The sequence below is a fragment of the Phoxinus phoxinus genome (assembly GCF_949152265.1).
Source record: "Phoxinus phoxinus genome assembly, chromosome: 16".
Classification (NCBI taxonomy): Eukaryota; Metazoa; Chordata; class Actinopteri; order Cypriniformes; family Leuciscidae; genus Phoxinus; species Phoxinus phoxinus.
In genome coordinates, this window is record NC_136891.1 from 26,249,675 (window position 1) to 26,262,653 (window position 12,979).

Consider the following 12,979-nt stretch of genomic DNA (forward strand, 5'->3'; position numbering starts at 1 on the left):
TTAATATCCCATCATGTTCGCATTGGTAATAATATCTACAAGGTGCCAGTGTCATTTCATGACATGGTCGATCTGTAGTCTAGCCTGGGAAAACCCAGACCACTTCCGGCAACTGAGAGTGGTCTGGGTTTTCCCAGGCTATCTGTAGTCATGATTTAGCTTTGAATTGGACGGCCTATGTGGATCTGTTTTTAGCCCACCCGGCGAAATCGAGGCAATCGTGGGCTACGTTTAAAGGATAAGTTAAGTTTACACTTAAAGCCCTGTTTTCAGGTCGTTTCTGATGAAATTTGGACACATGCTGCTGGCCCGAGAATTTTCGGTTTCTGTGGTAGCACCCCAGAATTTTGATTATATCCATGTTTGTCTATTTTGGTTTTATTTTGTAGTTAAAGATGATACATTTATTGCACATTTGCAAATAATTTATTTATGTTTTATGACAGTTTGTTTTCAGAAGTTTCAAAGAGTTTAGTAAAAGTTAAAACCTTTTTATTTAAGTATCTATTTTTATTAAGTATTTATTTTGTATTAATATATAACCTCACTGTATTAATCTAGAATGTAACATTATAGCGTGACATTTGTGTCAATAATCGTCAAGCACAGGTGACTCCGCGTGGTGGGATGGGGCCCCCAAATCAAATTCTGCTTAGGGCCCCCAAAAGGCTCGGGCTGGGTGTCTGCCAAATGATTATGGTTATTTTTACAATTATACAGAATATAATTTGTATCTGAAAAATGGGAAACATTGAAACACATGGTGAAATCTTTTGTAATATTATAAATGTCTTTACTGACACCTTTTTATCAATTTAATGCATCCTTGTAATTATCATTGTTTTAATAAAAGTATTAATTTCTTTAAAAAAAAATATATATATATATATATAAATGTCATGAGTGAAACTACTTCAGTTTATAACTATGACAGCTATGGTCTTCTATTAATACCACAGCTGTAAATGTAAGCTGTATAAAATGTATCTGTAATTTGTATAGATCTTCCAGAGCTGAAAGAACAGAGACTTATGGAAATCTTATAAGACACAATTTACTGTATGTGTCCCCAAATGAAACAGCGGGGGAACTCCCTCACTCTTACTATGACCTAAATCTGTGGTCATAAATGATACCTCCATTTGCAGAAACTGTGACAAATCTTTCCTGTTGCAACAGTCAAATTCTTTAACAGCCTTTTATCTTACCAAGATTCACATATTCAGTCAGGTATTTACCAGAAAGCCTGTATAAACCTCAAACATTCGTGTAAGTATCATGTTATCTTTAATATAAAAAGCAGTGAATAATGAGGAATGTTCAGAAATCCATACACAGGCAAACAAAAAGGTGTGAGGGCTTTAAGAATATGCTGTTCACATCAGCAACCTCCCTTATTTCTTCATAAATCTTCACATGTAGAGTTGGCAGAAGGACACTTGGCAGTTTAATCGTACTGAACAGATGCATTTGCAAAAGAATCACTCCAGAATGACTCACTTCACTGGTTCTTTGAAATGTTCAATATATGTGAGGATTTCAGTCCTGTTTGTCCAGGTTTAACCTCAAAAAGGCTCCATATTAAGCAGCATCATAGTGTTTCATATGTGCAATACTGTCTCTGCCTTGTGTCAGGATCCATGAGTCAGTTTTTCCATCGGATTTGCTTGAGTAACAAAAGGAACAAAAATAAGACATTTTAGTTCACAGGAGCACAACACTGCATTGAAACATGTGAAGTAACTCTGACAAATTACTGTAAAATGTATTCTTAAGATTTCTCCTCAAAACATCTGTTTTGAAACAGCGAATCAGAAAATGGTTCCGCAATGGCTGCTCACTTCCTCTTACCCCGCTATTGAGGAGTTCTTGAATCTTCCTGTACTCAACCGAGTCTCGTTCCAGCTTCTCTCCATAAACAATAAGCTGCTGTCGGTCCTTCAGGTCTCTGTATGTCTGAATGGACACAGCAAACGCAGTGAGTTACACTGAGAAAGCCACAAACAGCCATACCGACTCGAGAATCAACTCACATTGATGATGACGTCATGGCATTTATATTTCAGAGCCACGCTGAGCTTGAGCTCTGGGTCGTCGATGAGATTCACATACTCCTGCAGAACCTGCAGATCATGAGAAGCTGCGTTGAAGTGCATGCTGGGACGGGCAGAGAGGGCAGAGAGTAGTTTCATCACAACATGGGAAACTGATGTACCTGTACAGGGGCGCTGTTCTTCTGCAGGATGTCCACCACCCTGTGAAAGCCAATGGGAGACCTTTTCTTGGTGTACCCCAGCCAGTTCTTGGTGTTGAAAAGACTATCCACATCAAACCACAATTTCAACTTCGCTCTTGCGCCAAGAGCTGTGAGAATGAACTGCTTTTCTGAAATCTGCCACCGCAAACATGACAGAAAAAGGGGAAAGAAACTCAAAACTTACACATATGCTTTTTTATACACTACTAGTCAAAAGTTTAGACAGACTTGACTGAATTTGTATTTCTAATAACTGTGGAAACACTTATCTTAAGGTTTAGGTGTTTGTATACAAATATAACTATAAAACAAATTAAAAACTATACTCTGCGTGACTTTAAAGAATGTAAAATATATAAACACAGGACTGTTTATCTTACCCGGAAGGTTTTTCTTATGTTTGAAGGGCTGCTAAAAGTTCCCTGTAGAAGAAGGGGGAAAAAGTATCTGGATTTAAACAACACTAAAATGTTTAAATATCAAACAAGGTATCATTTCACAAATAAAGCACTTTTCAAGGAAAAATCACATCACAAATTGAAGCTTGTTAGGTTTCAGATTTTAAAATAATAGACATAGGTCTGGTTTTCCACAGACATGGTTTAAACTTTAGATTAAGCCAGGATTAGGCCTTAGTTCAATTTAAGTAGCTTGAAAAAAACAACAACAAAAAACTGATGTGCCTCTTGAGACAAAACAATGGCACTGACACATATGATACTAGCTTAAGCCTTGTCTGTGAAACCGGGGGATATATATATATATATATAAATAAATAAAAACGTTTTCTTAAGTTCTAAAAATTAATATTTAAAAGTTAACCTGCTTGCTTGAATTAGTCAATGAATAAGACAAACTGAATGGAATACAATGTATACACTACTGTTCAAATGTTTTCTGAAGGAAATTAATACTTTTATTCACCATGGACACATTAAATTGAACAAAAGATTTCTACTTCAAATAAATAGTTATTTTGAAATTTCTATTCATCCAAGAATCCTAAAAAAAACAATATCAAGGTTTCCAGAAATGTTAAACAGCACAACTCTTTTAAATAATCAAAATAATAAGAATATAACTTGAGCAGTAAATCATCATAATAGAATGATTTCTGAAGGATCATGTGACACTGAAGGCTGGAGTAATGATTGATTATTACCATCACAGGAATAATTACATTTTTAAATATATTACAATATTAAACAGTTATTTTAAATTGCAATAATGTTTCACAATATTACTTTAGTTTTTACTGTTTTTTTTACCCTTGCCTTAGTGAACATAAGAGACTTCTTTCTTAACCATTTCAAAACTACCTATCGGTAGTGTATATTGTAAGACAATATATAATACATTACATTATTTTATATATATTGTAATACTGTATATTCAGTTTGTCTAAATAATCTAATACAATATAAAGCAGGAGTGAAGCATGAGCTTGTACCTCTGACTCTCCGTAATGGTAAAAGCAGGAGTAGTACAGTGTGGTGATGATTGGCATATTAAGGATAGATGCTTTTCTAGGGAACTTTTTAAAGATTTCTGCATCTGCCTTCTTGTCACTAGCCTGAAAAGACAAACACATTGAACACAAGAATTAAATGAATTTCTATGAAACATGTGATAGTAACTGACAAGGCCTGCTTCACAAATCATGTGGCAGTAGCATATATTCACTTAAGTGGTCATATTGAGAGATTATGAAACTCACACTGCAAGTGTGATCAGTGCACTGTGACCCAGAAGTTTCTATTAAGCTGAGCTTATCTTAGCCAAATATTACATTATGAACGTAGCATAACACACGGTGAAAAAGCAGTTTATCAACAAAATATTGTGCATAACCTATTGTGCAAACCTATAAAAATAGCTTCGCCCCCATTGTTAGAAAAGGGCTTGATGCATGTTACAAATATCATGGCCCACATGCATAGCCAAAGTAAGTAGCAGACACAGGATATGTGAAACAGAAAATACACAATGTTTCAGTTTGAAGCAAACTGAATCGCACTTGTTCATAGGTGCTATTATGCAATCTAAGGAAACATCTGCCGTGTAACCCAATTTGAGAGAAGCCCATCCTTTACACTTCCCTCTGTACAGAGCGACCCGTCACCTATCACACCACCCTCAGGAAAGAGGAAGAGTGAGGAGGTGAATAGGAAACATTTCTTTAACAGCACTGTAAGGTGAGGCAGAAATAGAAAAGCAGAAACCCTGTCATTTTATTGACACATGTCATGTGTGTATGTATAATACAGACCTGCACACACTCACACATACATACATATATATAATAATATACACACACACATATATTATGTAACGCGATTTGACAGCACTAATTATATTATATTACATAATGAAAAGAACCAGTACTTTGGTTCAGTAATTTATATACTTACATTTGCAATCAAAGGTTTGGACACATTTGACTGATTCTGATCTGAAATTCTTTAAAAAACAAACTAAATTTTATAATTTGTTTTAAATGGATGAGCTTCAATTATTTACTGGTAGCTACATCATTTCCATAGTTCCATTGGTGTTAGTTCACAGTTTTAATGACTTAAATATTATTCTAAAACGTGTATAAGCAATGTAATAATAAATAGGTAGGCGTGTCCTAACTTTTGACTAGTTGTGTATGAGTGGTTGGACTCGTTGTGTATGAGTGTTTGGACTCGTTCCCTCACCTCTATGATTATTTGCCTCTCGAGGAGTGTATAGTGGTCTTGAACGTGAGTGGCATCGTCATGAGAAAAAGGAAGGCTGAGGGGAAAAAAAACAGCAAGATCACATGGATCAGTTTATCATTAAAGATGAGTGGATGATGATTCTGAACTCTCGACCGAATCACTCTGAAAGAAGATCGCTACCTGAGGCAACTTTTGAGGAAGTCTCTTCTACGCCCTTCATCCTTAATATTCAAGTGTTCCTTGTATTGGATCAACTGTTTAAAATACAAAGAAGACTTTTTAATGAATGTGCGATCAAACAGAAATGTCACTGCAAAAAAATTCATTAGAATGTCCAACTTCCTCTCCTATCACTTTATATTAAAACAAATGATAGTGATGAGACATAGCAGAATTCTTCCTCTTTTCACTTCTATAAAGTCAAACTCATTTCAGCTGTCATAATACTGAGCTCTCCCCTTCTGATGAAGAAAGGACTCGGAAATTGGGAGGTGCATTTTTTTGGAGCAAGCCCTACCTCCTGGAGGTGACACTGTACCATAGAGGGTTAAATAAAATACAATGTGTACAAGCTATGAGTATAATGACAGGTGTTCAATGAGAATTTAAGTGCTGTACCTACCGCCATATCTTCTGTCCTGCCAAGAGCCCTAAAATACAGTCAGATGAGCAATGTCATGAAGGCAGTTATTCAAATAAAATGCACACAACAAAACAACCCTTCAAATAAAATGACCAGTGCAAATATATGGAGATGCCAAACATCCCTGCACTAAAAGATCATAGACACAACTTATTTTGATCATGATACTCATTGAGAGGGGAACTTAAATCAAAACAGTGAACTTACTTCAGTAACTCCACCAAAAGCTTTTGTTCTCCTATCTCTTTTAAATAGTGAACGTAATGACGCAAAGCCACGTCTCTCGCCATTAACTCTCGAAAGAGGATTTCTGCAACAATGACAAAAAACATGACGTTCAAGAAAATATGTTATTTATTTTGAAAATAAAAAGGAGCTGGTGAGCAAAGACAGGATCAGGAAACATCTCACCTTTACTTAATGACCTTTTTAAATATATCAAGACCTGCAGTATGAGAATGTAAAGAATCAGTGAATACGTTGTTTCTACTAATATGAGCCATTCTAGAGTCATGGCAGTGCTTCCATATAGGGTTAGTGTGTGAAGTGCGGCTCACAGCAGTGATGACGTTGCCATCATAAACAGCAACGGCTTCATCCAGCAGCAGAAGTTTGTCTTGCAGAGAGCGGAACTTTTCCAGGGAAAATGCCTGTAACAATCATTTTAATGAGATGCAAAAGGCATCTTTTTCCATTGACAGGCATTCAAAAGCAGCCACGTATTCTGACGCAATACATGTTTTTTTGCCAGTACCATATATTCATGACTAATATTTCACTATATTACAGTATATTTGACCAGTCTGTGATTATTTTTTGGACGGCTCATATAAAATGGAAATGTAGGTCCTCCACCTACTTATCAACTGCTATTGAGAATGGAAATAAACAAATGGCTTTTTCTAGGCATTCAATTATAGGTATAACTATTTATGGGACAGTTCAACCAAAAAGGAAAATTCTTTCATCATTTACTCACCCTCATTTGTTCCAAACCTTTATAAATTTGATGAGTAAATGATGAAAGAATGTTCCTTTTTTTTTTTTGTCCCTTTAAATTGATTTTCTAGGGCAAAATATATAATTCACAGCTCTTTGCTGCCCCCTACCCGTCCTTTCTGCATTCTCCTCACGGTTTCCTCGGGACTCAGGTCGCTGACAAAATCCTATGGGCATTTAGAAAACAAGTCAATGTTAGAAACTGGTAAAGAAAAATAGATTAAATTACACTGTGGAAAATTGTTACCCTCCAAACATACACTACCGGTCAAAAGTTTTTGGGAAGAAATTGATTATTTTATCCAGGAAGGATGTACTGAACTGATCAAAAATGACATTAATGTTATAAAAGATTTCTAGATTACACTTTATTTTAAGGTGTCCTTGTTACAGTGTAATTATACATTTAAGTACTGAGAAATATTAACTGACTACATGCACTTACTGTAGGGTTAGGGTTAGAATTAGGATTTGGTTTAGGGTTCGAGCATGAAATTATACATAATTTACAGTTACAGTAAATTATGTTACCTATAGTAAGTATATGTAGGACACTTTAAAATAAAGTGTTAATTTATTTTTCAAATAAATGCAGTTTCTTCCTTCTTATCATCAAAGAATGCTGAAACAAATGTATCACGGTTTCCATAAAAATGTTTTCAACCTTGATAATAATAAGAATGTTTTTCTTGAGCAGTAAATCATCATAGAATGATTTCTGAAGGATCATGTGACACTGAAGAGACTGGAGTAATGATGCTGAAAATTCAGCTTTGTCATCACAGGAATAAATTACATTTTAAAATATATATTTCACAATATTACTGTTATTTTTGATCAAATGAAAGCAGCCTTGGTGAGTATAAGATGTCTTTCAGAAACATTAAAATGAATCTTACCAAGGTCAAACCTTTAAACGGTAATGTAAAAATGACCATATGCATTACCTTTCCATCTGACCTGGGCTTCCTCAGCTCTGGTGCATATGTTCTAGTAGATGTGTCGCTAAATGCTAGAAAACAGGGAACAACACACACTTAATTATAACACAAGAGAATTTAGGCCTAAATAATCCGAAATGCTTCAATGACTTGAACTTACACTCAGAGAAGGACTGGAAAGCACCAGTTTTGCTCCTTGCTGAGGGAATATGAACACAATTAGATCGGTGGGTCTATAATGATTGAACTTAAACATTCAAGCACTATATATTACCTTTAAACAGGGAGCTCAGGGAATATCCAGACCCTTGTTTGGACAGTGAAGGAGTGGTGTCTATTTTGGGAAAGCTCTGCTCACTCCCTGAGCGGATACTGGAGGCAGTTTCCTTGACCGACCAAGAGATGCCTTCACACAAACAATAACTGATGACGAGCATCCAGATGAGGTACAAACTAGTGATGGGTCGATCATGAAAGATTCATTCATTTTGAACAAATCTTTAATATGACTCAGGAGCAAAGAGTTGTCTCAGAATGTGTTTAGTTTATTTTGTGTTGATACATTTCTGTCATGATGTTTTTTTTCCATAACTAGTGATGAACGAACAACTCAGACCCGAAGACTCATTTCTGTTTCCGGTATGGGGATTTGACATGACAAAAGAACGAACGACTACATAGCCTGAAGACCCAGCTAAGCAATAAACAAATCATTTCTGTTTCTCATAATTTGGCCTTGGCTGCATTATAGTTTTTTCTTAATCTAAATGTGATCAACGTTTGTGCAAGTTGATGTGTTTGGGAATTTGGGTATTAACTTGTAACATTTCAATTATATTCTGCTGAAATAAACCAAATGACTTGAAAAAAGATTTGTTTATTTTGCTGAACGAGACTTAAAGATCAGAGTCAGTAAAATGATCCAGACTTCCCATCACTAGTACAAACATTGAAGACAGTAAGAGAGAAAAGACTGCATACTTCCCACAGGTTCCCCCGTCCAGCTGACTCTCTCAACGTCATCTTCATCATCATCATAATCATCCACCAGGATGCTGTTCACAGCCCGTTTGGACTCTTTCAGCTGGAAAATATCAACACAACAATGTCTGAATCGACTGTGGGCCACAAAGAGCCACAAACTGTGGGCCACTATGGGAAATTTGCAGAAAATGTGAGAGGAAAATGTTAATATAAATATTGTACAAAATAACTATTAACTGTAAAAATAGGTCAAATATTTTAAAATAACTTCAACATAATCTTCCTTTCTTGCAACATACATAGAAGTATGTTCAAGAACAGGCCTGTGCTGTAACTTTCTAGGGAGTTTTTCCTCACCAACGTCGCCATTCAATTTACTCATTTTAATGTCATTCATTTATTCATCTTAATTTACTGTCATTTACATGGTAATTAAATATAAAAAGTAAATACTGTCCATGTAACATTTCAGTCTTTCAGTTTGACTAAAATTGCTAACTATTTAATTTGGGAAATAACATGTTGTCTTTATAATATCTCACTGTATAATATGTTTACATAATATGTATATGTAATATAGCTAATAAGTTTTAAGGATGAATGGGCCTTAAAGTCTAGTCATTCTCCTCCACGGTCATGCTGCTGTGGTAAACGGGCTTTGGAGTCCATAGAGCTGAGAACAAAAACACAATGAACTTACTCTTGAAAACTCATCGTCCTCATCATCAAATGTGAACGCTTTAAATTTAGAGCTGTTCCAGTACTCATCATCCTCTGGTTTGGCCCGTGTCATCTGAAAAACATACACAATTTAGACTCTCAGGAAACTGCAGATCCATATGTTTATTTACAGTGATTCATCTGATCTGTCCAAACGCAGAAGCTCTCAGCTACATGACACAAGATAGTAAACATAAGTCAGTTCATTTAGGTGATTCCTTATTTATCAATAACTTACGATGCTCTCATCTTAATATGCCAAAATGTAATTTCGCGATTCGCTAAGATTGTAACATGTAAGTTAAAAAGTATTCTTTTCAAATGCATTAATATTATTTCGTAAAAATAGTAATATGGTTTTATTTAATAATCACCATGTATCATATTTACCTTCGAATTATTACAGTGAAAATCGACTCATGAAACGTCAGATTTCTTTCCTACTACTTCCTGGTTCCAACATATTGCCAAAATAAAAGTCCTATTTATAGCTATTTAGAAAGTAGCTTTTTAAAATACATTTACAGTGATAATAAATGCATGGCACATTACATTATTCTTTTCAGATATTATTGCTGGCTATTTTTATATGGAAGGCATATTCTGCCAAAATTAAATAAATAAAAATTTATTTTTAGGGGTCCAAGCACCCACATTTAAAATGAAGACACAATTGTATTAGTCTTTTTCAAGATAATATATATTAGTACGTTTCTATAAATACTTATTTATTTCTACAAACACCCTTTACTCTTGTGGTAGCTATAAATAATAAAACAAACACTTATGTTTTAAAGTCACCATGAAATCAAAATTGACAGGTCTTTTTTTTGTGTGTGTATTTAATTGTAGTATTTATTATAAATGACTTAAACTATGCACACCATTTTGTAAATTCATGTGTCCTCATAATTTTTTATCAAAACAAGCTCCCCTTCCTCTTGCAACATCTTGTATCTGATGATGTGTTTACTGATGTGAGGGCGGGACAATATGTCACTCACATGACATCCAGAGCCGGACAGTAATGGAGTAAATTTACTTGAGTACCGTACTTAAGTGCAATTTTCAGGGGTCTGTACTTTACAAATATTGTACTCTTTACTCCACTACATTTCTATCCATAACCGTGAGTACTGAGTACCCCTTACTTCTTCTAAAAAAAAAAAAAGGAAAAATCTCGGAAACCCTCAATTTGTTGTTTCCCTCTCAAACGTGACTGGATTGTGCAGGCGCCACTGATTGGGACAGCCTATCAGCAATCACCTTTCAGGTTCAGAGGTGTGTCAGCACATTGCTATATTGCCTTCTTTGCTCGTTTAGGTTTATTGATTTGATTGATGAAAAACAGAGAAACTCACATGTACACACAATTGTTAGCTGAATTTTCTTTTCTGATATTACACATTAATGTAAGCTGAGCATTTGCTTTGATGTTCTTGAGTATGCGGTGTGTTTAACAGAGTCAGGTTCAAATGTGGGTGCAAAAAATCCATTAAAACTCTAGCAGAGGTTTGTCAGAGCGTTGCCATTGTGCTATTGCCTTGTATTGCCTTTATTTAATGTTAAATAAAGCCACATGGTGAAAATGATGAAAAAGATGAAAATGACTTGATTTTACTTTCAATTCCTTTTACATTCTCCAAAGTATTAACATTAACATTTTTCATAACTCCATGTAGGACGTTTCTGTACATAAATGTAAGCATTGTGGCAGTAGTAATGCAATATTTAGAAAATGTACTCTTGTACTCTTGATACTCAAGTACTTTTAAAAACAAGTACTTCAGTACTTTTACTTAAGTAGTCATTTGACTGTAGTACTTTTACTTGTACTTGAGTAAAATTTAGCAAGGGGTATCTGAGTAATGAAGCTGTGTACTCTGTCCGCCTCTGATGACATCACAGAAATAGCAAACAACAACCATCAAATTTCAGATGGACAAAATCAATGCCCTCCCTATATATTTTTTTCTCATAAGAAGAAATAGAAGCTGTTTCACTCGGGTAGACATCAGATAATACACTCTTGAAAAGAAAGGTTCTTTATTGGCATTGGTGGTTCCATTAAGAACCTGCACAAATGTTCTTTAGATTATTAAAATGTTCTTTAGATTAATAAAAAAAGTCTTAAAAAATAACAAATCTTGTTTAGTTGAAAAAATCTATTTAAACAAGACAAAAACTTCTAGCTCAATAATTGAAAGCTGGCTCTAACTATTATTTAGATCACCAAGCAACCAATACATTTACATTTATTCATTTAGCAGACGCTTTTATCCAAAGCGACTTACAAATTCGAACAATAGAAGCAGTTAAACTAACAGTAGGACAACAAAATGCAAGTGCTATGACCCTTCTCAGTTTAATCTAACGCAGAACATGTAAAGGTATTTTACTTTTATTTTTTTTATTTAAAATATATATATATATATAAATAGAATAGAAGAGAAAGTGTTAGTATTACTGGTCCTTCATCCAGCCAGAGATGTCTGTCAGACAGGCTGAGATGCGAGCAGCTACCGTCGGATCATCAGGCTGGAATGAGAGGTAGAGTTGTGTGTCATCAGCGTAGCAGTGATAGGAAAAGCCATGTTTCTGAATCACAGATCCTAGTGATGTCATGTAGATGGAGAAGAAAAGAGAAGTGGTCCAAGCACTGAGCCCTGAGGCACTCCAGTAGCTGGATGTTGTGACTTTGACACCTCACCCTTCCACGACACCCTGAAGGACACCCTGACAGGTAAGACTTGAACCACTGGAGTGCGGTTTCCGAGATGCCCTTTATCTTTAGGATTGACAGGAGGTTCTGGTGGTTAACTGTGTCAAAGGCAGCAGACAGATCCAGCAGGATGAGAACGGAGGATTTGGAAGCTGCTCTTGCCAGTCTCAGAGCTTCAATTACTGAGAGCAGAGCAGTCTCAGTTGAGTGTCCGCTTTTGAAACCAGACTGATTGTTGTCCAAGAGGTTGTTCTGTGTAAGAAAGGAAGAGATCTGGTTGAAAACAACTCGTTCAAATGTCTTCGCGACGAATGGAAGAAGGGATACCGGTCTGTTATTTTCCAGATGTGCTGGATTTAGGGGTGGGTTTCTTAAGCAGTGGGGTTACCCAAGCCTGCTTAAATGCTGTGGGAAAGTAGATTGTGGGCTTGAAGTAGATTAGTGGGAATAGGATCAAGCAGACAGGTAGTAGGGCAATTGGAAAGGAGGAGTTTGCAGACTTCTGTCTCTGAAAGCAGAGAGAAAGAGGGTAAAAAGTGTGTGTCAGTTTGTGGATTGGTAAATTGGCCGCTGATGGTGGTTGTTTTATTTATGAAGAATGTGGCAAAATCGTCAGCTGTTAGGATTGAAGAAGGAGGAGGAGGAGGAGGAGGGTTGAGAAGAGAGGAGAAGGTTTTGAAAAGCATGCGAGAGTCAGAAGAATTGTTAATTTTGTTGTGATAGTAAGTCATTTTAGCAGTAGAGATATTAGCAGAGAAGGAAGAGAGGAGGGATTGATAAAGACCAAGGTCAGTAGGATCTTTCGATTTGCGCCACTTCCTCTCTGCACCCCTGAGTTTAGAACGATGTTCGCGGAGATCAGATAACCAGGGGGCAGAGGGTGTGGCACGGGCTGGCCTGGAAGAAAGAGGGCAGAAGTTGTCCAGGCAGAATGTTAAAGTGGAGAAAAGAGTATCTGTTAGTAGCCTATCTAGTGTTGAGAGCTGATCGGGTGGAGGAAGTGTGGAT

The 12,979-nt window shown here is 35.9% G+C and overlaps 1 protein-coding gene across 1 annotated transcript; it reads right to left on the bottom strand.

Annotated features, from left to right (window-relative positions):
• Nucleotides 1–936: 936 nt before the first annotated feature.
• On the bottom strand, nt 937–9,717 carry vipas39 (VPS33B interacting protein, apical-basolateral polarity regulator, spe-39 homolog). The gene is made up of 19 exons (XM_079639378.1): nt 9,640–9,717; nt 9,230–9,322; nt 8,527–8,629; nt 7,820–7,951; nt 7,706–7,744; nt 7,552–7,616; nt 6,715–6,771; nt 6,163–6,255; nt 6,017–6,050; nt 5,813–5,915; nt 5,585–5,612; nt 5,143–5,216; nt 4,960–5,035; nt 3,708–3,830; nt 2,638–2,679; nt 2,216–2,392; nt 2,034–2,123; nt 1,852–1,956; nt 937–1,666 (listed from the first exon to the last, which is right to left on the bottom strand). Exons 2-19 carry the CDS (start codon nt 9,320–9,322, stop codon nt 1,646–1,648), a joined length of 1,455 nt encoding a protein of 484 aa, XP_079495504.1. The 5' UTR covers nt 9,640–9,717; the 3' UTR covers nt 937–1,645.
• Nucleotides 9,718–12,979: the final 3,262 nt, after the last annotated feature.